At 42.7% G+C, this 23,721-nt stretch overlaps 1 protein-coding gene across 1 annotated transcript; it reads left to right on the top strand.

Moving 5' to 3' along the window:
• Nucleotides 1–649: 649 nt before the first annotated feature.
• Nucleotides 650–22,416, top strand: LOC120941205 (aquaporin-4-like). Its single transcript, XM_040354510.1, has 4 exons — nucleotides 650–1,314; nucleotides 7,189–7,353; nucleotides 17,688–17,768; nucleotides 22,069–22,416. Exons 1-4 carry the CDS (start codon nucleotides 949–951, stop codon nucleotides 22,252–22,254), a joined length of 798 nt encoding a protein of 265 aa, XP_040210444.1. The 5' UTR covers nucleotides 650–948; the 3' UTR covers nucleotides 22,255–22,416.
• Nucleotides 22,417–23,721: the final 1,305 nt, after the last annotated feature.

The following is a 23,721-nucleotide window of genomic DNA, read 5'->3' as shown; positions in this document are numbered from 1 at the left end:
GAGCTCATTGTGCTGAAGAACTACAAGAAGTGATTGTAGTGAAAGTGAAGGAACTGTTAAGTCATAGGAGACAGCATTCCTACACATGCATATGTGGCGTCTTGCTGGATGCTTTTCCCTGCATGACTGTCCTCCTATTTAAGTCTCAGAGTCTGACAATTAATCTTGCAGCTATCTAAGGGTGTCTAGGCCCTAACCTTCTCTCCCCCAAAAAAGGGTTTGTTAAGAGAAATAAACTTTCTTTTGTATCCAAAAAGTGTCTGTTGCCCAATAACTTAACTACTCTACACCCACCATGCCTCACAACCCACCATATACAGAAGGATGTCGGCCATACCTGGCGGTTCTCATTGGATCAAAGGAGGCCTGGGACCTTGCTACATAAACAAAAAGCACCAGAAAAGGCCTGGTCTTAAATACTAATTTGAAGTCACTGCTCGTCTTTTTTCTGTCGATGTTCCTAGCAGATTTAGCTTCCTTCGCATATTAAAAAAATGTAACCTATGAGAAGCACTCACTATTATGAGTAATGTACTCTAGTACTTCTCTTCCCTGTTCAGATTTCCTAGAAATGAAAAGTTCTCATGTCTGTACACACAAGACACTTCACAGTACTCTGCAGAGAATGTTGTAGCAGCAAGGTTGGTAAGGATGATCTGGGTGGGACCAGCATTAACACACAATAATCCTCTTTAGATTTTTATATATTCATCTCATCCATGCTTTTACAGGCCTGCTTCTCTCGGAGATCAGAGCACATTCCTTCAGGCTGTAGACAGATAAGTTATTTCTAGCAAGAAGTTTCTGGTGTAAGAAAGGGGTTGTGTCACCAACACGTCAATACCTGCTCAACCTGTTTCGCTGCTGCCTTTTTTCAAATAGAAGAGCCCCTCACTTGCAAGATCTTTCATTACTCCTAGAGTTTCCTCTCTCAACTATTGCTGAAAAATGACAGCCTTCAAGGGAATATGGACCAGAGAATTCTGGACTTCAATGGCTGGAGAATTCTTAGCGGTCTTCTTGTTCCTGGTAATCAGTTTGGGATCCACAGCAAATATGAATCCAGTTGGAAACAGTGAAACCCATATTGCCTTCTGCTTTGGACTGAGTATTGCCATATTAATTCACTGCTTTGGACATATATGTGAAGCCTTTCTGAACCCTGCGGTAGCAATGGCCATGATATGTACTAGGAAGATCTCAGTGGCCAAAGGACTCTTCTATATTGTCGTTCAATGCCTGGGGGCAATTGCTGGAGCTGGAATAGTGGCCCTTATTACCCCACAAGACAGATGGCCAGTCGGTGTCACCAAGGTAAGTGCAAAAACTATAAGGGAAAGAGCTTGAAAGTCCTCCCTAGTTTTGTAGAAAATCTTTGGCTGTAGTAAGTAATTGTGGGTCTGTATAGAAAGATCTAGCCATCTAGTAGTTTTCCCAAGTGATCATAAAAAGAAATGAAGCCTACTTTCACACTGCTCTGTTGCAAAATGAATTATGGTAAAAATGCATATGCGTTCCCATTGCGTTTTTGCCATGTTTTGTGCCATGTTTTTACAATAATTTCAATGGGGCACTGCAGCATGTAGGACTTTTAAAAATGCACTGCATTTGCAGTGCAGTGGTGTGAAGAGTCCCTAATGCCCCGTACACATGGTTTTCCCAATTGGAAAAAAGTTGGATGGTTTTTCCGACGGAATTCCACTCAAGCCTGCCCTGCATACACACGGTCACACAAAAGTTTGGTGAACTTTTGACTGCCAAGAACGCGGTGACGTAAAAGACTACGACAAGCCAAGAAAACGAAGTTCTATGCTTCTGAGCATGCGTCGATTTGTTTCTGAGCATGCGTCGGAATTTTGCGCATCGGAATTTGTACACACGATAGGAAATTCTGATCTGATTTTTTCCTGACGGAAAAAAGAGAACCTGCTTTCTATCTTTTTCCAGCAGTTTTTCCATTGGAAAAAAGTCTGATGGAGCATACACACGGTTGGGATTCCCGACCAAAAGCTGTCATCTGACTTTTTCCAACGGGAAAACCGATCATTAGATCGGCGCATTAGAGTTTAAAGGACTTAACATTTGTCTTGCTTCTGGGCTTCTGTCCTTTTTATAGTGCTGGTTTCCCCCAATAAGTCATTAACAGATCTTTTAGATTTTTTCAGTTATGTTTAAGGGGGACATTTTTCCCACTATCCACCAATTAAGGAGCATTATTCCCACAGGCCATAGTGGCTGTGGGTATAGTAATTGTTGGCAGGGGTTCCCTGAGAGCTAATGCCGCGTACACACGATCATTTTTCGGGTTGTAAAAAACAACGTTTTTCAGCCTCTAGAAAAAACTATGTTTTTTTCAACTTCATCATTAAAACGACGTTGCCTACACACGGTAGTGAAAAAAAAATGCTCTAGCAAAGCGCGGTGACGTACAACACGTACGACGGCACTATAAAGGGGAAGTTCCATGCGGATGACGCCACCCTTTGGGCTGCTTTTGCTAATTTCGTGTTAGTAAAAGAAGATTCACGCTTTTCTGTCTGTTACAGCGTGATGAATGTGCTTACTCCATTACGAACGGTAGTTTTACCAGAACGAGAACGAGCGCTCCCGTCTCATAACTTGCTTCTGAGCATGCGCGGGTTTTTCACGTCGTTAAAGCCCACACGACCATTTTTTACAACCCGAAAAACAACATAGTTTAAAACGTTGTGAAAAAATAGAGCATGTTCGATTTTTTTTTTTTTTTTTTTCAGAACCCGAAAAATGCTCTGAAGCCCACACACAATGGTTTTAAATGAAATTTTTAAAAAAAACTTTGTTTTTTACAACCCAAAAAATTATCGTGTGTACGCGGCATAAAAGTTAGATTCCTCCATGTAAAAAGTTGCTAAAAAGCTGATTTAGACATCTACACTGACAACTGTTTCATACTGCAGTTTCTGTACACAGATAAGATGTCCTAGACTGGGAACATCTACTGCTGTTCTCTATGGAAAATACAGCTGGAATGCTGTAATGCAGGGGTTTGGACCTGCTCTGTCACACTGCCCTGCATGTAAGCACAGCTACAGTAAAACCTTGGTTTACGAGCATAATATTGCTACACTTAGGCACCTCTAAGTGTAGCAATACGTTGCTAAATGTTATACCTTCATTAAATGTAACCATATTGCTACACTTGGAGGCTTCTCTCTTCTCTTTTATACACAGTTGTGACATAACGTTACTCTTGTATCAAGACCTTGCTTGTATATCAAGGCAAAATGTATTAAAACATTTTGCGCTTCTTACAAAACGCTCTCAAACCAAGTTACTCTAAAACCAAGGTTTTACTGTATATTGTATAGCTATAATGTCACTTAACAGTACCCCATGTTTACTGCACTTACAATGTGCAGACACACTACAATAGTATGGGAATAAATCCTACACATCTAGGTTTTTTCAAAAAATGACATATTAAATTATTGATATGCTTTCTGTAGTTTGTGACTAATTACCAAATCTTTCTTCTTCCTGGAAATGAGGAAACGTATTCTGTTTTGAATTAAGAAAGACTTTTCTATAGCAAAGGAGTGCCCTACAGCAAGGAAAACAATTTAACAGCCGCAGAAATAGATTATTTGATGATTCATTATGATTTTTAAATTAATAATGAGATTTAATCTTATGTTTTACTTTATTATTAAAATCCTGTGTAAAAATGTTACAATGGAGCAGCTATATCATCTTAAATAGGCTTTGTTATGTATGCCTCTTTGAGCCCTGGTTCACACTGGGCTGCGGGAGTGAAGCCGTGCGAGTTCAGCTGAACTCGCACGATTTCACTCCCGCCGGCAGTCTGGATTTCGGCCGCGATTTAAGAGACATCTGTGCAGGTTTCTGCACAGATGTCTATGTAAATCGCGGCCAGAAATCGCAAAAAGTAGTACAGGAACTACTTTTTGAAATCGGTGCAGCGCCGCAGATGCGGCGTCGCACCGATTAGGACAGTGTCATTGCCGACAATTGCCGGCAAATGCCGCCGATTTGAGATGCGATTTCACATGTGAACCTGGGCTAAAGAACAACGCCCTACCACTGATACTCGCCTTTCCGTGCTTCCCCACCTCTCCATATGTCTGTTGTAGTCAGTTCTAACCTTGTGTAATCTCCATATTGGATGCTGTTGGAGCTTGCACAGGGTCAATGACTATTGCCATTTGTAACAGTGTTTGGACCTGGTATTTGACCACTCAAGATTGAGCATTGCATTCTGGGAAGAGGTCACTTGCTCCTCTATACTTAAAAATGTTGCGTATTTCCAAGCAATGGAGCAGCTTTGGAGAGTATGAGAAGGTTGGGATGTGTGGGTTTGTTATTTTAACCACTCGCCGACCAGCGCACGCACTTTTATGTTGGCAGAATGGCAAGGACAGGCAAATGGGCATAGAGGTACGTCCCTTTAAATTTTCCGCCATGTGGGCTTGCCCCCCTGCCGTGACCGTACCCACGGGGTCCACGGACTCGATGTCTGCCGGTGTCCCACGATTGTGTCACGGAGCGGCAGAACGGGGGGATGCCTGTGTAAACAAGGCATCTTCCTGTTCTGCCTAGTGACAGGACACTGATCATCTGCTCCCTCTCATCAATTTATGCCATATACTGTGAATCCGGAAAGTATTCACAGTGCTTCACTTTTTCCACATGTTGTTATGTTACAGCCTTATTCCAAAATGGATTAAATGAATTATTTTCCTCAATTTTCTAAAAACAATACCCCATAATGGAAACATGAAAAAGGTTTGTTTGAAATCTTTACAAATTTATTAAAAATAAAAAAACAAAAAATCCCTTGTATATAAATATTCACAGCCCTTTGCCATGACACTGAAAATTGAGCACAGGTGCATCCTGTTACCACTGATCATCTTCGAGATGCTTCTACAATTTTTTCTACCTGTGGTAAATTAAGTTGATTGGACATGATTTGGAAAGGCACACACCTGTCTATATAAGGTCCCACAATAACAGTGCATGTCAGAGCACAAACCAAGCAATAAAGGCCAAGGAATTGTCTGTAGACCTCCAACACAGGATTGTATTGAGGCACAAATCTGGGGAAAGGTACAGAAAAATCTCTGCAGTATAAAAGGTCCCAATGAGCATAGTGGCCGCCATCATCCATAAATAGAAGATGTTTTGAACCACCAGGACAAACTGAGCGTTTGGGGAAGAAGGGCCTCAGTCAGGGAGGTGACCAAGATTCCAATGGTCACTCTGACAGAGCTCCAGCATTTATCTGTAGAGAGCCTTCCAGAAGAACAACCATGTCTGCAGCACTCCACCAATCAGACCTGTATGGTAGAGTGGACAGACAAAAGCAACTTCTCAGTAAAAGGCACATGACAGCCCACCTGGTGTTTGCCAAAAGGCACCTCAAGGACTCTCAGACCATGAGAAACAAAATTCTCTGGTCTGGTGAAACAAAGATTGAACTCTTTGGCCTGAATGGTAAGGGTTGTCTGAAAAAAAAAAAAAACAGGCACCGCTCATCACCTGGCCAATACCATTGCTACAGTGAAGCATGGTTGTGGCAGCATCATGTTGTGGGGATGTGTTTCAGCTGCAGGAACTCTGAGACTAGTCAGGATCGAGGAAAAGATGAATGCGGCAATGTACAGAGACAGCCTTGATGAAAACCTGCTCCAGAGGGCTCTGGACCTCAGACTGGGGCGAAGGTTCATCTTCCAACAGGACAACGACCCTAAGCAAACAGCCAAGATAACAAAGGAGTGGCTACGGGACAACTCTGTGAATGTCCTTGAGTGGCCCAGCCAGAGCTGAGACCTAAACCCAATTGAACATCTCTGGAGAGATCTGAAAATGGCTTTGCACAGACACTCCCCATCCAACCTGATGGAGCCTGAGAGGTCCTAGAAAGAAGAGTGGGAGAAACTGCCCAAAAATAGGTGTGCCAAGCTTGTAGAATCATACTCAAAAGGACTTGAGGCTGTAATTGGTGCCAAAGGTGCTTTAACAAAGTTTGAGCGAAGGCTACGAATACTTACTGTATGTACATGGGATTTGTTTTTGGTTTTTATTTTTTAATAAACATGCAAAGATTTCAAATAAACTTCTGTCACATTGTCGTTATGGGGTATTGTTTGTAGACTTTTGAATAAAAATAATTAATTTAATCCATTTTGAAATAAGACTGTAACATAACAAAATGGGAAAAAGTAAAGCGCTGTGAATACTTTCCAAATGCACTGTATGTGCATACCGAAAATAATTCCCCTGCTGGTAGGTCCCAGTGATCACGTAAGTAATCAAAAGATTTTATTCCATTGAGTGCGCATAATATACTGGATTCCCCCTGAAGTCTAGGGCTTGACCGGGGGAACTAAGGGGGTATCCAGAATAACTAAAACATTTTTGATAGGGTAGGAAAGGGTTATAACCTCCATCTAATCTCCAGGGCGGGAAAGAGGTATAGCCTCCATTTAACCTCCAGGGAAGGGCCAGGGTCAGAACCTCTATCATGATTTTCCTTATGCCTAGTACACACAATCGGTTTTCCCGACGGTCAAAAAAATGCTTGGAAAACCCAGTGGAAAACCGGGACACGGCTCAGTCCCTTTTCCCCTGTACACACGGCCGGTTTTTCCGACAGGAAAACTGTCAGGAGAACTTTGGTTGGGAAAATCGGCCATGTGTATGCTCCCTCGCAGTGTTTCCCATAGGAAAACTATGGGAAAAAGCCGCCGCGATTCACGTTGAGAAAAAAGAGAATATGTTCCCCGTCGGGAAAAATGCTAAGGAGCATACACACGTCTGGTTTTCCCGGCCAAATGAAAACCACAGCAGTTTTCCCGACAGGAAAAACGATTGTGTGTACTAGGCATTACTGTCTGAGATTTCCTCTTATTTTCTGTCACTGAGATACCAGGACAATGTATGTCGTTGGACAAGGAGAAAAATCTAACAGAGGTTCCATGTAAAAAAAAAATATGTTTTCTTGCTGTCTCAGACATTAGTCTGAGGAAGTTCTGTGTGGTAAACCCTACAAAAATGCTTTCATTATACCGTATAGGTTATTGGTCAATATGGCAACTGCTGCTAACTGCCTAAACGCAGTAATTTCATGAAGAAATTAAATATTCACAAATAGTTCATTCAAATTCTAAATCTTTATTTCTATTGCAGGAGAATGCATCTATCTCACACGGACAGGCTCTTCTGGTGGAAACGATCATCACATTTCAGCTGGTCTTCACAATTTTCGCTTCCTGCGACAAGAAAAGGAGTGATATTAAAGTCCCCATTCCTCTAATCATTGGCCTTTCAGTCACCATCGGACATCTTTTTGCAGTAAGTGGAATTATTCTAAAACATTTCTAGAAACGAGGCTGATTTTTATTTAGCACCTGAGAGCCAGGACATGTGATCTGGGAGGAAGATAACTCAAAGGTGTAGAGCTTTTCAGTGGGTTCACAGCAGCCATAAAGTGCATTTTCAGGACTTGATGGCCCACTTTTATTTAAAACGAAATACAAGTTAAAATAAACAGTTGCTCTTGAAGGGGGTTTCCATCATCATTTCAAAACATAAAATGATAATCAGCCTCCTGGCTCTCTTGCAGTGCTATTATTTACATGGTGGCAGGGCCTAGCAGTGTCACATACATCATAAGCAAATACATACCGTATTTTCCGGCGTATAAGACGACCCCCTAATTTTCCAGGAAAATTTTGGGTTTTGGGATATACTCACTGTATAAGACTACCCCCTTCTTACTAGTCTTTCTGGAAGCTGAGGGTAGCCAGAACCGCTGACAGAAACAGGCTTTTTCAAATCTCACTGTGCCATTACATGCCTCACTGTGCCATTACATCACTTGCCCCTCACTGTGACATCACTTGCCCCTCACTGTGCCATCACTTGCCCCTCACTGTGCCATCACTTGCCCCCTTTCTGTGCCATCACTTGCCCCCTCTCTGTGCCATCACTTGCCCCCTCTCTGTGCCATCACTTGCCCCCTCTCTGTGCCATCACTGCAAACGGTGCATTTACTCACTTTTTTTCTGAATAGGCGGTGACAGTCTCCGTGCTGCGAGCGTCAATGATTTAAAAGACGCGCCTTCTCCTCAGACTGTCCTGTGTTAGGAGGAACACAAATTTTCCCAGCAGTGCCTCTGTTCTGTGTTCCGCCTATCACAGACGTCTTTTCATCTCGTCCGAGGATGAGAAGGCATCTGTGATAGGAGGAACACAGAACAGAGGCGCTGCTGGGAAGATTTGTGTTCCTCCTATCACAGAACACGCTGAGGAGAAGGAGCGTCTTTTAAATCATTGACGCTCGCAGCAGCACGGAGACCGTACCCGGCGTATAAAACGACCCCCGACTTTGGATGCATTTTTTTGCATCCAGAAAGTCGTCTTATACGCCGGAAAATACGGTATCCCCACATTCTAGAGGTTGTTTAAATGAGCCATGTCACTTATCTGTGTTCTTTTCGGATTGTGAAAGTACCATTACAGTAAATGGAAGGTCAAAACTTTTTTTGTTTTACTTATAAGAAATAGTTAAACCTCCATTATGTTGTTTACTGTTTGTGTCCCATCATAGAGATTTCCCTTTTAGTTTCTGTCTCAGAGACCTAACAGGAAGACTTTTCAAAGCAAGAAGATTCCCAATGTAGACAAGTGTTCCCCTCTTGGAGTATTTCCCTCACCTCCTGTTCCTGTGACAACTTAAAGAGGAAGTAAAGTCAGTCTATCATCTGTGAGGTTTCTCACTGAGGGTGGGGACAAAGGGGGGGCAGGAGGGATGGCTGCCCTGGGCTTATTGATTTATTGCAGGGATGTGGGCGCCCTGACCCTAACCCAAAGGGAAGGGAGGGACATAGTTTGGCATCTTTGCCCTGGGTGCTGGATGGCCTTGTCCCGACACTCCCAGCATCTTTCCGAATTCTTCCTTTTGCCGGTCTTTGGCCAATTTGATTGGCTGGTGCGACATGAAGTGACTCCTGCACATCTGCAGGAATCATTAATTGGGGCCCAGTGGCACAGTGATGGAAACATAAACTGAGCTGTGCATGATAAGTTTAGTGTACATGCTGCAGAATACTGTGAACAAATAGGTAAGTTTATTTTATTGCAGAAGAGAAAAATGGAGCCTAATGCACCCATGTTAGGTCTATAGGCAAATAGATGTAAACTGATTAGTTTCCATCCTTCTACCTCCAATCCATCCCATTCAGGCCCATAAGAGAAAATAATTAAAAGGACACAAGCCTTTTCCATGTTTTTGTTTTCAGAACTAAATAGACTCTGGATTCCCAGCATTCTTTGCAGCTTCTCCTCTTCAGTTTCCTTTCAATTTCTAAGGACTACATATCCCATGGTACCTTGCTGCCTGCAAGCAGTGATTTCTGTACTGACTCCACCTCCTGTAACTCCTCTTCTCAGCACCTCTGTGGTTCAGAAGGCAGACTCTGTAAAATATGTGACACAGCATTGTCTACTCACAGGGCATAATGAATACAGAATATAAGAAAGTAATTGTGGATCTTTCAGATTAATAGGAGTAGATAATAAATAAGTGACACACAATGTGGAAAAGATTATATAATTTTACATTTTAAAGATACATTTTAAAGAAGAAGTGTAAGAATAGTAAAAAAACATATATACTGTACCAACCTCCCTGTTGTAGCATCCGTCTGATGCTGCAGCTGCCCTGGGCAGCTCTAAGCCCAAGAACTGAGTGATCACGTGACTGCTGTTCACTCAGTTCTCAGTCAGCCCTGAGCAGAGAGCAGTGACTGTCAGTTACCACTCTCTGCTCTGCCCCTCCAGCGCTTACCTAAAAATCACATGTAGTACTAGTGCGGAGTACAGGAATGTTTCTTACTCCACTCTGAATACATCATTTTGATGTATGTTTAATAAACCATGACTAGACAATGATATGATTTTTCACTGCCTAGCACAGTGATAAACCCCTAGTGAGGTTGTAATTAAAGGTAATAAATCAGGTAGTAACTAAAATTCAAGGAATATCTTGTTCTTTCTCAAGACCATGAATTCTCAATGATAAGTACACAGAAAGTAAAAGGAATGTACCTGTTTGATCTCTTCAGCTTTTTAAAGGTGTCTAGTACACAAGCTTGAAGAGCCACAAGCTTTGTATCAGTTTTGTTCACCTGGCTATAGATTAATTTTAGGGCTCCGCTAAAGCAGTGATGTCATCACGCCCGCCGAGGCGCTGAATGGGAATTACGATTTCTCTGCCTATGTTTGCAAGTAGTTTTAATTGTATTAAAAGTTGGATTTTAGTAAGACTTGGAAAACAGTTGCAAAATGTTCTTTTAATACACCCACAGGGGTGCAAAGTTGGCCCTATTGCATTGCCGGACCATAGCCCAGGCCTGGAGGACCCCGTGCATTGCCTTTCAAGGGGTGAAGTCACGTATGACTGCCTTGCTGCTCCATGAGCAGATGACTCACATCCTAAATTTCTCAAAGTCTGGGAGCCTTGTATTTCCTATGAGTTTCCCTCACTCCAAACGGCTTGTTTTGGGCCTTCTCTGGCTGCTTCCGATGGCGTATTTGAGTTATTTTCCTCCCTTTTTTTCCTCCTTCTTTCTCTAGTCTCTGTCTTTCCTTACCTTCTTTCTGGTTCTTTTTTCTTCTCGTTCTTACAGACTCCATCCTTTGGGGTTGGTCTCAGGAGTTGGCCACCCCTGGGATGACTGTGAGTAGGCTGTGGTGTATGGCATTTTTCCCTTCCCTTTTCTTTCCATTACCCATTTAATTATCCTTCAATATCATCCCAGTCCCATGAAGGTTTAAATACGACTGTAATTTTTGTATTCCTTTTAGATTCTTCTGAAATACTTGATCATACCTTAGCCCCTTAGCGCGGGTGACCTATATGCTTGCTTTTGCTTTTTTACATTGTGGCTTAAAACCAATAAATACAATGAAACAGAAAAGTTGGATTTTAATAACTACTACACTATGAGAGATTGTCTTCCTCTTGCCCAATACTGAATTTTATATACCATGCGGTGGATTGCTGCAGCCGGTGGGATGAGTTCCATCTGATACCTGGGAGTCATTATCCATCTATCCTTGTGGGTTATTGCCCAAAACGCTGCCAGACCTTCTTCTTTTGAGGTCTTAAAATCTAGTAGGCAGCTTGTGACCGATGGTGCACACCTGGGTGAAGAGTCACTTATCTAGCTGGATTATCAGCAGATGGATTTTTCTATGGACTTTGCACTGAGCACTTTCTTGCTTATGTGGGACTTATCTGAATTGATTTTCTAAGCAATTACATGACATTGTCATTGATTTGTATTTATGAGCACTTATATGTATTGATTTATTTTTATTCTCCACTTAATGTATTTTCATATATTTATTTATGCATTTGCAATTTAACTGTTGGATAGCGCAACACATTTGGGTTTATTATAGATTACTTTTACCTAACTCGTATGTGGTGTCAAACCACTCCCCTTCCCCCTGATCCCCGATGTTTCAGTACCTGTCATCTGCCCAATGCTATCACAATAGCAAAAAATGTAAGTGAAAAAATAATTTAAGCACCCTTGTTGGTATTAAATGGTTTGTCTCAGTTCTTTAACTGCTACCTTACTGGTTAGTTTGGGCTGTTAAATGAAGTTAAAAAATAAACAGACGTACTGGCCGAATCATCAGGGTTTTTATTTACTTTTAGGTGATTGTATTTTATATTGATAGGATCTTTTTTTTACGTTAACACAGTTTCTTTTCTTTCTTTTGCAACAAGGCTTGCCTTCAAAAAAAGGGTGTTTTTGTTTAAAGGGTGGTATTATGAGGGGTTTTGTTTGTTTGCTTAGAGAATTATGTGCCACATGGGTACCACATCCTATAAAATACTTAAAATTTGGAAAAGAACAGCTGACGGATTTCAGCAGTACCAGAAGAGGACAATGAACATTTAATAGATAAAAAATTAAAATTTTTGTAATAAAGACAATATTTTAACATACTTTTTCAAAAAGAAAACCATTAGCTCAATATATGTATAACATGTTATATGTATTGAGCTAATGGTTTTCTTTTAGAAAAAGTATGTTGAACAATTTTAACTTTTGTAATAAAGACAATGGGCCAGATTCACAGAGGAGATACGACGGCGTATCTCCTGATACGCCGTCGTATCTCTGAGATACGCTTGTCGTATCTCTGAGATACGCTTGTCGTATCTACGAGATACGTTTGTCGTATCTATGCGGCTGATTCATAGAATCAGTTCCGCATAGATAGCCCTAAGATCCGACAGGTGTAATTGACTTACACCCTCGGATCTTAGGATGCAATTCTAGGCCGGCCGCTAGGTGGCGATTCCATTGCGGTCGGCGTAGAATATGCAAATGACTAGTTACAGCGATTCACGAACGTCCGCTTTACCCGTCGCTCTAACTTTACGTCGTTTCCGTCGAGATGCGCCGCATAAAACTAAGGCTGCCCTATAGGTGGACTAGCCAATGGTAAGTATAGCTGTCGTTCCCGCGTTGAAATTTGAAAAATCACGTCGTTTGCGTATGTCGTCCGTGAATGCCGCTGGACGCCATTTACGTTAACGTCGAAACCAATGACGTCCTTGCGACGTCATTTAGCGCAATGCACGTCGGGTAATTTTCCAGACGGAGCATGCACAGTACGTTCGGCGCGGGAACGCGCCTAATTTAAATGGTGCCCGCCCCATTTGAATTAGGCGGGCTTGCGCCGAGCGCATTTACATTACACCGCCGCAAGTTTACAGGTAAGAGCTTTGTGAATCAGGCACTTACGCTGTAAACTTGCGGCGGTGTAGCGTAAATGGAATACGTTACGCCGCGGCTAAGTTACGTGGAGATACGTGAATCTGGCCCAATATTTTTTTTATCTATTGGATTTTCATTGTCCTCTTCTGGTACCGCTAAAGTCCGTCAGCTGTTCTTTACCAAATTTCTAAGGGTTTTGTTTATTTGTTTATTTTCTTTTTCTTTTATGTTGTTTTATGTTAACAATTAAAATAAACACCCAAATTCAGAAAAAACAACCTAGAGAACCTTTATGAGGCTAGGTTCACATCTACAGTTTCCCCTCGATCACATTTGCTCGGGCACAGCAGCCGATTTGTTTGAATTGGCTGATGTACCCAATGAACATGCAGTGAAATAGTCCCTGCACCTTTTAAGAAAGCACGGCCTGCAGGGAAACTGCATAGTACAGTGCAGTTTCCAGTGCCTCGGGGTGCCATTATAATTAATTATACCCCCACGCATCTCCTAACCTACATTGCATTTTTAGTGCAGGAAGGCGTGTGATTACACACCTTCCCACAGCCTGCACTAATGTAAACCTAACCTAAATGTAACCTAACCAGTAACAATGACTCCAAATAAAGTAAACGAGATTAAACCTTCCTAAAACTAACTGACTAAGCTGTGTAGACTGCAGGTTAATACGGCAGAGCAGCATAAGGCTGAGGAGGAAGGAATAGCAGACCAGGAATGGGTCAAAATGGGGAGAGCAGGTACAAGCAGGCATGATCAGGGTTACAGCTTACCAGGAACAAAGCACATGGGCATACAGGCAAAATGCTGAGGCACTATAGAAACCTATAGGAGGGGCTAAATACCCTCCCAACAGCCAGAATCAGGTGCAAAATTGTTCCTGGAACCTGCTGACTGCTGGGAGACACCCGCTGGTGGACACTGGCACTACACCTTTCTAGTCTGAGGACCATAGTGTTACCAGCAGGTGTTATGGTTCCTGAGAGTACCATGTGATATGTATGTGACCCATATAAATTGAAATTTATATACCTTGTTCCAATGTCGAATGTCCAATGTCGAAGGACAAGGGCGACGTCCCTAAATCTGGACCATCAAAAAAAAGATGTGGTGTTTTGAAAGGATTTTGGAAGTCCCTTTTTATAATAAGGATGGCCTTAGATATCTGCCCCATCCCATGAGAATGAGTAAAGCGGCACATTATTACCCCTTATTACTAACACACACCCCCCCCCCCACAAAAAAAGCAAATATGTAAATGTAACAACGTCCCCCAATATCAATCCATTGCCAATCATGTCATTTAACGGTTCCCTGTTACAATCTTGTCACTAAATTAAAGATTTCTGACTGCTGTGGTGTTATAAACACAGGGCTTGGGGATCCTGGTTGATGTAATTGACCATATTTTTTTTTACAATGTTGAGAGTTTTTCAGAACTTGCTGGTTTCACAGATCCTCTCACAAGCTAAACCTAAGCCCATTCATCCATCCCTATTCACGTCATCCAGCATTGTAATCTTCAATCAGGATGACCTGCCACCATATGATATTTCCATGCAGCACTCACGTGGCTAAATGACAGATGCCTGGCACTGTGGGAATGTAAACAAACCTAAGATGGTTTTCATTTTTTTTTTATAATTATGTTAAATACATTTTAGATTATTTATTAAATTACTAAAAGATTGGATTGTGTTTATTTTTTTCACCTATTTCTGAGGAATAGATTGGTTGGATAAAGATATGGACTTTATAGGCACGCTTATGCCACGTACACACACTCGGAATTTCCAAAAACAAATGTTCGATGGGAGCTTTGGGTCGGAAATTCCGACCGTGTGTAGGCCCCATCGGACATTTGTTGTCCAAATTTCCAACAACAAAATTTGAGAGCTGGTTCTCAAATTTTCCGACAACAAAATCCGTTCTCGTAAGTTACGATCGTGTGTGAACAATTCCTACACATAAAATTCCATGCATGCTCTGAATCAAGTACGAGACAGAAGCGCTTGGTCTGGTAAACCTAGCGTTTGTAATGGAGATAGCACATTTGTCACGCTGTAACGGACTGAAAAGCATGAGGCTGAAAAACGTGAAACATCTCTCACCAAACTTCTACTAACATGACTGGTATTGAACCTCCCTTTAATAGTGCCGTCGTACGTGTTGTACGTCACCGCGTTCTTGTCGCTCGTGATTTCCGACAACATTTGTGTGACCGTGTGTATGCAAGACAAGTTTGAGCCAACATCCGTCGGAAATGTATCGACGGTTTTGTTGTTGGAATGTCTGATAGTCTGTACGCGGCAATAGATTTGTTTAAAAAATGATTTATATTTTAATCGGATAAAGTTAAAAACAATGGGCCAGATTCACAAAAGAGATACGGCGGCGTATCTCCTGATACACCATCGTATCTCTGAGATACGATTGTCGTATCTATGCGCTTGATTCATAGAATCAGGTTATGCATAGATAGCCCTAAGATCCGACAGGTGTAAGTGACTTACACCGTCGGATCTTAGGCTGCAATTCTAGGCCGGCCGCTAGGTGGCGATTCCATTGCGGTCGGCGTAGAATATGCAAATGACTAGTTACGCCAATTCACGAACGTCCGCTTTGCCCGTCGCTCTAAATTTACGTCGTTTCCGTAGAGATACGTTGCGTAAAACTAAGCATGCCCTCCAGGTGGTCTAACCAATGTTAAGTATGGCCGTCGTTCCCGCGTCGAATTTTTAAATTTCACGTCGTTTGCGTAAGTCGTCCGTGAATGGCGCTGGACGCCATTTACGTTAACGTCGAAACCAATGACGTCCTTGCGACGTCATTTAGCACAATGCACATCGGAAATTTTTTAGGGACGGAGCATGCGCAGTACGTTCGGCGCAGGAACTTGCCTAATTTAAATGGTCCCCGCCCCATTTGAATTAGGGGGGCTTGCGCCGGGTGGATTTACGTTACACCGCCGCAAGTTTACAGGCAAGTGCTTTGTGAATCAAGCACTTACGCTGAAAATTTGCGGCGGTGTAATGTAAATGAGATACGTTACGCCGCCGCATCGTAGCCCATTTCTACGTGAATCTGGCCCAATGTATATAGACACATACTAAAAAACATATAAATGATTGACCTCGTAGACTCTCATACCACCTATAATACAGACAATTGGTTGAGTGTTTAAAATGTACAGTTGTTGGAACATACAGTATCAATATATATCCAAAATTGTTTGCTACATTAGGTGGTTGAGTTGTGATGAAAAGGCGCTCGTGGGGATCGCTCTACATGTTGCGCGCATTGGTGCGGTTTTTCAGGAGCTTGAATATCTAATATATATATATATATATATATATATATATATATATATATATAAAAAAACGCATAAACAGATCACATAATCAGACAAAATATAAACATGTATGTAAACAATAAACTAACAAATTTTGGTAAAGTCCATTAATGCAAATATCCCAGAACAAGTGACAATCTGAGGGACAAGAAGCAAAAGCTGACTATGGGGACATATATATCAATATGATATAGTAACAATATACATATGTATACATGGCCAATATGTATTAAAAAGACATATACTTACAGAGCTAAGAAGTTTTATGGTAATAAAGTGTAAAGATTGGTATCACAATATCGAATATAGTCAAATAGTTGTCACAATACTTTGATTATAAAAAAAAATATTTTTTGAGCAATATCGTATGGCCCTACATTGTGGATCATAGGTTTCCTCAGACAAGACATTGCTGTGCATCCTCATGAGCAAAACTCAAATGTTCCTTTCTCTGCTTATCATGGTGAAGTCTTACAGCTGTTTAAGGCAACTTTTCACAGAGAAAGGCAGTCAGGCAACTGTGCAGACCATAGGACCTCAAGTTCCAAAGAGACATAGCTCTGTGTGGTGAACTAACCATCCAACATTTGCACTGTCCTTTTTTTTACAATTTTGCAGTGTACCACTTGTGAGGGAAAATCCAAAATTTTTGAGTTATCCCAAGAACAAGATGTTAGGGAAATTTTCCAATGGAGGCCATTGTTTTTGGGATAATTGTCTAAAGCCCTGTACACACGATCTGATGTTATCTAATCCGATGGATTTTTTCATCGGATATCCGATGAAGCTGACTTTCATCAGTCTTGCCTACACACCATCGGTCAAAAATCCGACCGTGTCCAAACGCGGTGACGTAAAACACTACGACGTGCTGAGAAAAATGATCGGTTTGTCCGATGAAAACGGTCCATCGGTCCGTTTTCATCAGACAAACCGATCGTGTGTACAGGGCTTAAAGAGTGTATTACCCCTCTTGTGAAGTAAATTGAAATTTCCACAATGGGGTACATACTGCCAAAACTAAACTAATAGGTTTTGATCATTCTCTACTCTACCCAAAAAGGGTTTGGCTATACATATACTTTAAGGGCAGAGAATGCCAACATCTGCTTCCTCTTTAAAGGACTGCTTAGCACCTACAAAGATTGTTTTAATTATAAATGCACTAAATTTATATTGGTCAGAAGACAACACTATTCCTAAATATTTTTTACATGTTACACTCAATGAGCTGCTGTGTGGTTCAGATGCCATTATATAAAAACCTTCCATTGACGCATGGTGACCCTTGTTTAAAGATAATCTTTGAATATAGAAATATGGAAGCTACAATTGCTGACATTCTGATTCTTACTTTATTGCTAGAGAGACATTGACCTGGTGTAGGCAGAATGGGAGTAGAGAGACGTTTTAGTCTTCACTGACTGCATGTTTGTACCTATCCTCATAGATGCACTTTAGCTACGGTATTCTTATTTTTAACTAATGTATATCTATTTTTTTTTCTTCCTGCTTAGATTCAATACACGGGTGCCAGCATGAACCCAGCACGATCACTAGCAACAAGCCTTGTGTTTAACCAGTGGGATAGCCATTGGGTAAGTGTGAAAAAGTGTCTATGCATTATACAGTATAGGCATGATATATAGCAAGAGAATGAAAACTAATAAGAACTGCTTAATGGATTCAACGCAATGTCAGTAGTACTCCGGAGACTACTACTGTTTACATTTTAAATAGACACATGAAGATTAACCACTTTACTACCGGCCGCCGTCAATTGACGGTGGCACGATAGGTTTCTTGTTCTGGGAGGACGTCATATGATGTCCTCGCCTTGCTGAGCTACTAGGGGGCGCACACATGTGCCGGCCGCGTTACTGGGAACCCGATGTGCGTGCCCGGCGGCCGCGATGTCCGCCGGGCACCCGCGATTGCCCAGTAACTGAGCAGGATCGTGGATCTCTGTGTGTAATCACAGAGATCCACGCCCTGTCAGGAAGAGGAGACCGATGCTGTGTCCCTTGTACATAGGGACACAGATCGGTCACCTTCCCTAGTCAGTCCCCTTCCCCTACAGTTAAAATCACTCACTAGGGTACACATTTAACCCCTTGATCGCCCCCTAGTGTTAACCCCTTCCCTGCCAGTCAAATTTTACACAGTACTCACTGCATATTTATAGCACTGTTCACTGTGTAAATGTGACTGGTCTCAAAATAGTGTCAAAAGTGTCCGGTGTGTCCGCCGCAATATCGCAGTCACGATAAAAATCACTGATCGCCGCCATTACTAGTAAAAAAAATAAAAAAAATAAAAATGCTATAAATCTACCCCCTATTTTGTAGCCACTATAACTTTTGTGCAAACCAATCAATATACGCTTATTGCGATTTTTTTTTTTTTTTTACCAAAAATGTGTAGAAGTATACGTATCGGCCAAAATTGAGGGAAATTTTTTTTTTTATATATTTTTGGGGATATTTATTATAGCAAAAAGTAAAAAATATTGCTTTTTTTAAAATTGTCGCTCTTTTGTTGTTTATAGTGAAAAAAAAAACTGCAGAAGTGATCAAATACCACCAATATTATTTGTGGGGAAAAAATTATTAAATTTCATTTGGGTAAAATATTGCATGACCGCGCAATTGTCATTCAAATTGTGATAGTGCTGAAAGCTGGAAAATGGCTTGGGCAGGAAGGGGGTGAAAGTGCCCAGTATTGAGGTGGTTAAATACTTCTATCAAGTTTTTATTGCTGTCTGTTACCTCATTTGAAGTTCTCACCTTGTTTCCTGTCTCTGAGGCGGCAGAACAAAAATGTGGGGAGCAGATGTCACTGGGACAGGGAGAAACAGACAGTGGCCCAGATTCAAGTAGAATTGCGCGATATTTGCGGGGGAGCAGGGCAACGATTTTGCCCTGCGCCCCCGCAAATATTTTGTGCTGCCCTCGATTCACGGAGCAGTAGCTCCGTGAATTGCGAGGGCGCGCCGGCAAATTTGCCCGGCGTAAGCGTGCGCAAGTTAAATGATCCCGCCGGGGGCGGGAATCATTTAAATTAGGCGCGCTCCCGCGCCGAGCGTACAGCGCATGCTTCGTCGGGAAACTTTCCCGACGTGCAGTGCGGCAAATGACGTCGCAGGGACGTCATTTGCTTCAAAGTGAACGTGAATGGCGTCCAGCGTCCACCATTCACGAAGCACTTACGCAAACGACGTGAAATTCAAATTTCACGTCGCGGGATCGGCGGCTATACTTTAGCATTGGCTGCCCCTACTATTAAAGTTGCCGTACGGAAACTCCGTACCTGGCTTGCGCGGGGCCTGCGCAAGTTTGTGAATCAGTTGGTAGTATGCAATTTGCATACTACTCGCTGATCACAATGGGAGCACCCCCTAGCGGCAAGCACAAGAATGCAGCCTAAAATCTGCGAGGCATAAGTGCCTTATGCCGCGCAGATTTTAGGCTGCAGTCGGTGTAACGAGGTTCCTGAATCAGGAGCACTCGTTACACCGGAGCAAGTAAGCAATTGCGCCGTGTAACTTATGGTTACACGGGCGCAATTGCTTCTTGAATCTGGGCCAGTGACAATAACCTAACCGAGAGAGTGAAGATATTTATATCACTCCCAATCTCCGCAATGGGGACAAATAATTATCCAACTGAGGTTTTTTTCCTTACTTTATAGCAAATCAAAAAAGTTTTAGCCTGGCTTTAAAAAAGTTTAATCTAAATATTATTTTTATCAATCTTTTCTCTGTCCTGTCTCCTCTTCCCTCTATTCTACCCTCTCTTCTCTCCTTTTTCCTCCTTCACTTCTCTTCTAGAAATAAACCAGATAACCACACAACAACTCCCATTTAAAACTCCATCTTCTTTATTCAATCAATTAAGACTATTGTTGCACAGATACAGATGCTAGTGTCGGCGCCGATACTAGCCATTTTTGCGAGTATCAGTACTCGCAAAAATGCTCCAATACCGGAAGTGATGTCGCTTGGGGGCGGTCCACCTCCTCCTCCCCTCTGGACAGTGCCATTCCCGATTCCTCCTCCCAGTGGCATCGCTAGGTGCAGACCCACCCATCCTAACAGCCCACAAGCCTTTTCTCCTGGCTACACACCTCCATCCTTCAGCTCTGACTCCCGGCCACACCGAGCGCTGGATCCGGGCTCTCCCTGGCTGGATGCTGAGGCAGAGAACAGAAGGGACTCTATATGAAGACACTGTACGGACGGAATCATGTTGTACTGAGCAGCGGGGGCTCGCTTCCTCCTCCGTGTGCTGTCTGGCTAGCTCCTCTCCCCTGAGAGACTCCTTTACCATGCCTGCAGTCTCTGGCTGTCTCCTGTACCATGCAGGCTCTGGCTGTCTTCTGTACCATGCCTGCAGTCCCCGACGATCTCCTGTACCATGCCTGCAGTCCCCGACTGTCTCCTGTACCATGCCTGCAGTCCCCGACTGTCTCCTGTACCATGCCTGCAGTCTGTCGGTCTCCTGTACCATGCCTGCAGTCTATCAAGGTCTCCTGTACCATGCCTGCAGTCTCTCATGGTCTCCTGTACCATGCCTGCAGTCACTGCTGTCACATCTGCCTGTTGACTCCCCCTTCCATCTACCAGCTGTCACCTCTGCCCCCATGTCTCCCAATAACCCTCCTAGCCCCATCCTCTTCCCCCCAGCGATCACAGCCTTTTCCATCCCAACTCTCCCACCCCCAATCCCTATTTCACCCCACTCTCAACTACCTTGCTCTCACTTACCCCTCCCAGCCTGCTGTCACCCAGCTCCCGAACAACACCCCCCCCCCCGGCCACCTCCAAAACCACCCCTCTTCCTAGGCGATAGGTATCGGTAATTGGTATCGGTGAGTACCTGCAAGAAAGTATTGGTACTCGTACTCTGTGTTAAAAAAATGGTATCTGTGCATCCCTAATTAAGACCACAATCATCTTGAAGACATCAGAGTTCATAAGGGATGCCTGTACAGGTCTTAATTGATTGAATAAAGAAGTTGGATTTTTAAACAGGAGTTGGCATGATGTTATCTTGTTTCTTTTCTTTCCATATGCACACAATCACAATCTGAACCTGCACCCATTTGTGGATTCAAGGATTGAGGAAAGGCGGACCAGTGCTTACTTGTTGGTCTTTTCTATATGTATTTTCCTTTCCTTCTCTTATCTCCTGTCAGCTCTCCTTTATTCCTGTCCTTCTCCTCTTCCCTCTTTACCCGTTCTCATTTTCTCTTCTCCCTTCTTCTCTCCTCTGCTGCATTCCTCTCCTAGTCTCTTCTCTTCCCTTCTCTCCCCTTCTCTTCTGTTCTCTGGATCCCTTCCTACTTCTCACCTTTACCCCTCTGCACTAATTTTTTTGCCTCCCCCCCTGCTTTTTATTCCTCCCTTCTTTTATCTATCTTCTCTCTCATCTCCCTTTTCCTCTCATCTTTCTACCTTACCTCACATCTTCTTAAAGCGGGAGTTCACCCAAAAATCAACTTTCTGCAGTTAGATCCAGCATACTGCTGACATCTGCAGTATGCTGGTCTTTTTTTTTTTTTTTTTGGTACTTATCGTTATAGCAGTATCTCTTCTATGCCTCCGAGCGGGGATTACTTCCTGGTATAGGCGTTCCCTTCAAGACAAGCAAGTTGATTGACAGCCTTCGATAGCGCGTCACGGCTTCCGAAGATACACGAGTGACGCTCGGCAATTTACGGCGCCTGCGCGGTCCGCTCTACACGGCAGGCGCAGGCGCGGGAAAAACAGCTAAAATTTTTATCTTTAATCTACCTCCCAAAGGAGAATTTACAAAAAAAATGTATACAGTATGTTGAATAATATCTGAAATCGAATACAGTGTGTTACACATTTTCTTTTTCTTCAACTCTCTGCAGGTTTACTGGATTGGTCCAATGATGGGTGGTATCCTCTCTGCTTTTGTCTATCAATACTTATTCTGCCCAGATCCTGAAATGAAGTTTAAAGCTACATTTACGAGACCTCAAAATGAAGATGAATCTGTTCAGTTGACAGTGGTACCTGGAGGAGAATATAACAAGCTGACATCCTCTGACACATGAGACAATGTTATTCAGTATGCTGCCATATGTTGGAAATATAAACTTTTGGACTTTAGTGCTCCAGTTCCTACTGAAGTACAAATGGCCAACTTTGACTGAGGACCAAGTAAAAAGCTGCTTATTACTACTGAAATAAAGTCTTATCTTTTTTCACTTGCAAAAGAGCCATTAAACCTAAATTACAAGCTGGTTTACATAAAGATGCCTTAAGCCCCGTACACATGATCTGATCAAAATCACGTCGGAATTCTGACGGAATTCCATCGGAGTAAAAGAGAACATGTTGGGCTGGATTCATAAAGAGTTACGCCGGCGTATCAGTAGATACACCGACGTAACTCGGAATGTAAGCCCGTCGTAAGTTTAAGTGTATGCTCAAACTGAGATACACTTAAACCTAGCTAAGATACGACGGCCTGCGCCGTCGTATCTTAGGGTGCAATTTTTCCACTGGCCGCTAGGTGGCGCTTCCGTTGATTTCGGCGTAGAATATGTAAATGACTAGATATGCCGATTCACGAACGTACGCTTGCCCGTCGCAGTAAAGATACGCCGTTTCCGTAAGAGATACGCCACGTAAAGATAAAGCTGTCCCCTAGATGGCGTAGCCAATGATAAGAATGGCTCTTTCCCGCGTCAAAATTTGAAAATTTTACGTTATTTGCGTAACCTGTCCGTGAATGGGGCAGGACGTAATTTACGTTCACGTCGAAACCAATGACCTCCTTGCGGCGTACTTTGGAGCAATGCACACTGGGAAATTCCACGGACGGCGCATGCACCGTTCGGGAAAAACGTCAATCACGTCGGGTCATCAATAATTAACATAAAACACGCCCCCATATCCTCATTTGAATTAGGCGCGCTTACGCCGGCCCCATTTACGCTACGCCGACGTAACTTTGTGAATACAGCACTTGCCTCTCTGATTTACGGCGGCGTAGCGTAAATACGATACGCTGCGTCGCCGTAAAAATGCCTCAGATCTACCTGAATCCAGCCCGTTCTCTATTTAAACTCCGATGGAATTCATCAGAATTTCCGATGGAATTACTCCGATAGGGCATACACACGGTTGGAATTTCCGATGGAAAAGTTCCAATTGTGTGTACGGGGCATTAAGGTGTATGTATAGCCCAACCTTTGAATAGAGTAGGGAATGGTTAAAACCCCTGTCAAGTTATGTTTTGCTCAGTGTGCCCCTTTGGAGAGATTTCTCTTCACTTCCTGTCCATAAGACGCAACAGGTAATATAAAATCTCTATAAAGAGCTAATCTCCTCCTACACAGCTATCACTGCAACAAATTTCCCATTGGAAGATTTGCCCTCCTCTATGGTGATGACTGTAAAATTGTGGGCTTTCCATCACGTTGTCTTTGTGGCAGTAGTCACCAAAGCAAAATAATCTCCGTCAAGGACACAGAAAGCAGGATAAAGTTGTTGAAAGAGGTTCTAAACCATTCCTA

Source organism: Rana temporaria, chromosome 5 (assembly GCF_905171775.1).
Source record: "Rana temporaria chromosome 5, aRanTem1.1, whole genome shotgun sequence".
NCBI lineage: Eukaryota > Metazoa > Chordata > Amphibia > Anura > Ranidae > Rana > Rana temporaria.
The sequence above is the reverse complement of the archived record's forward strand: the minus strand, read 5'-3'. Positions and strand labels throughout refer to the sequence as shown.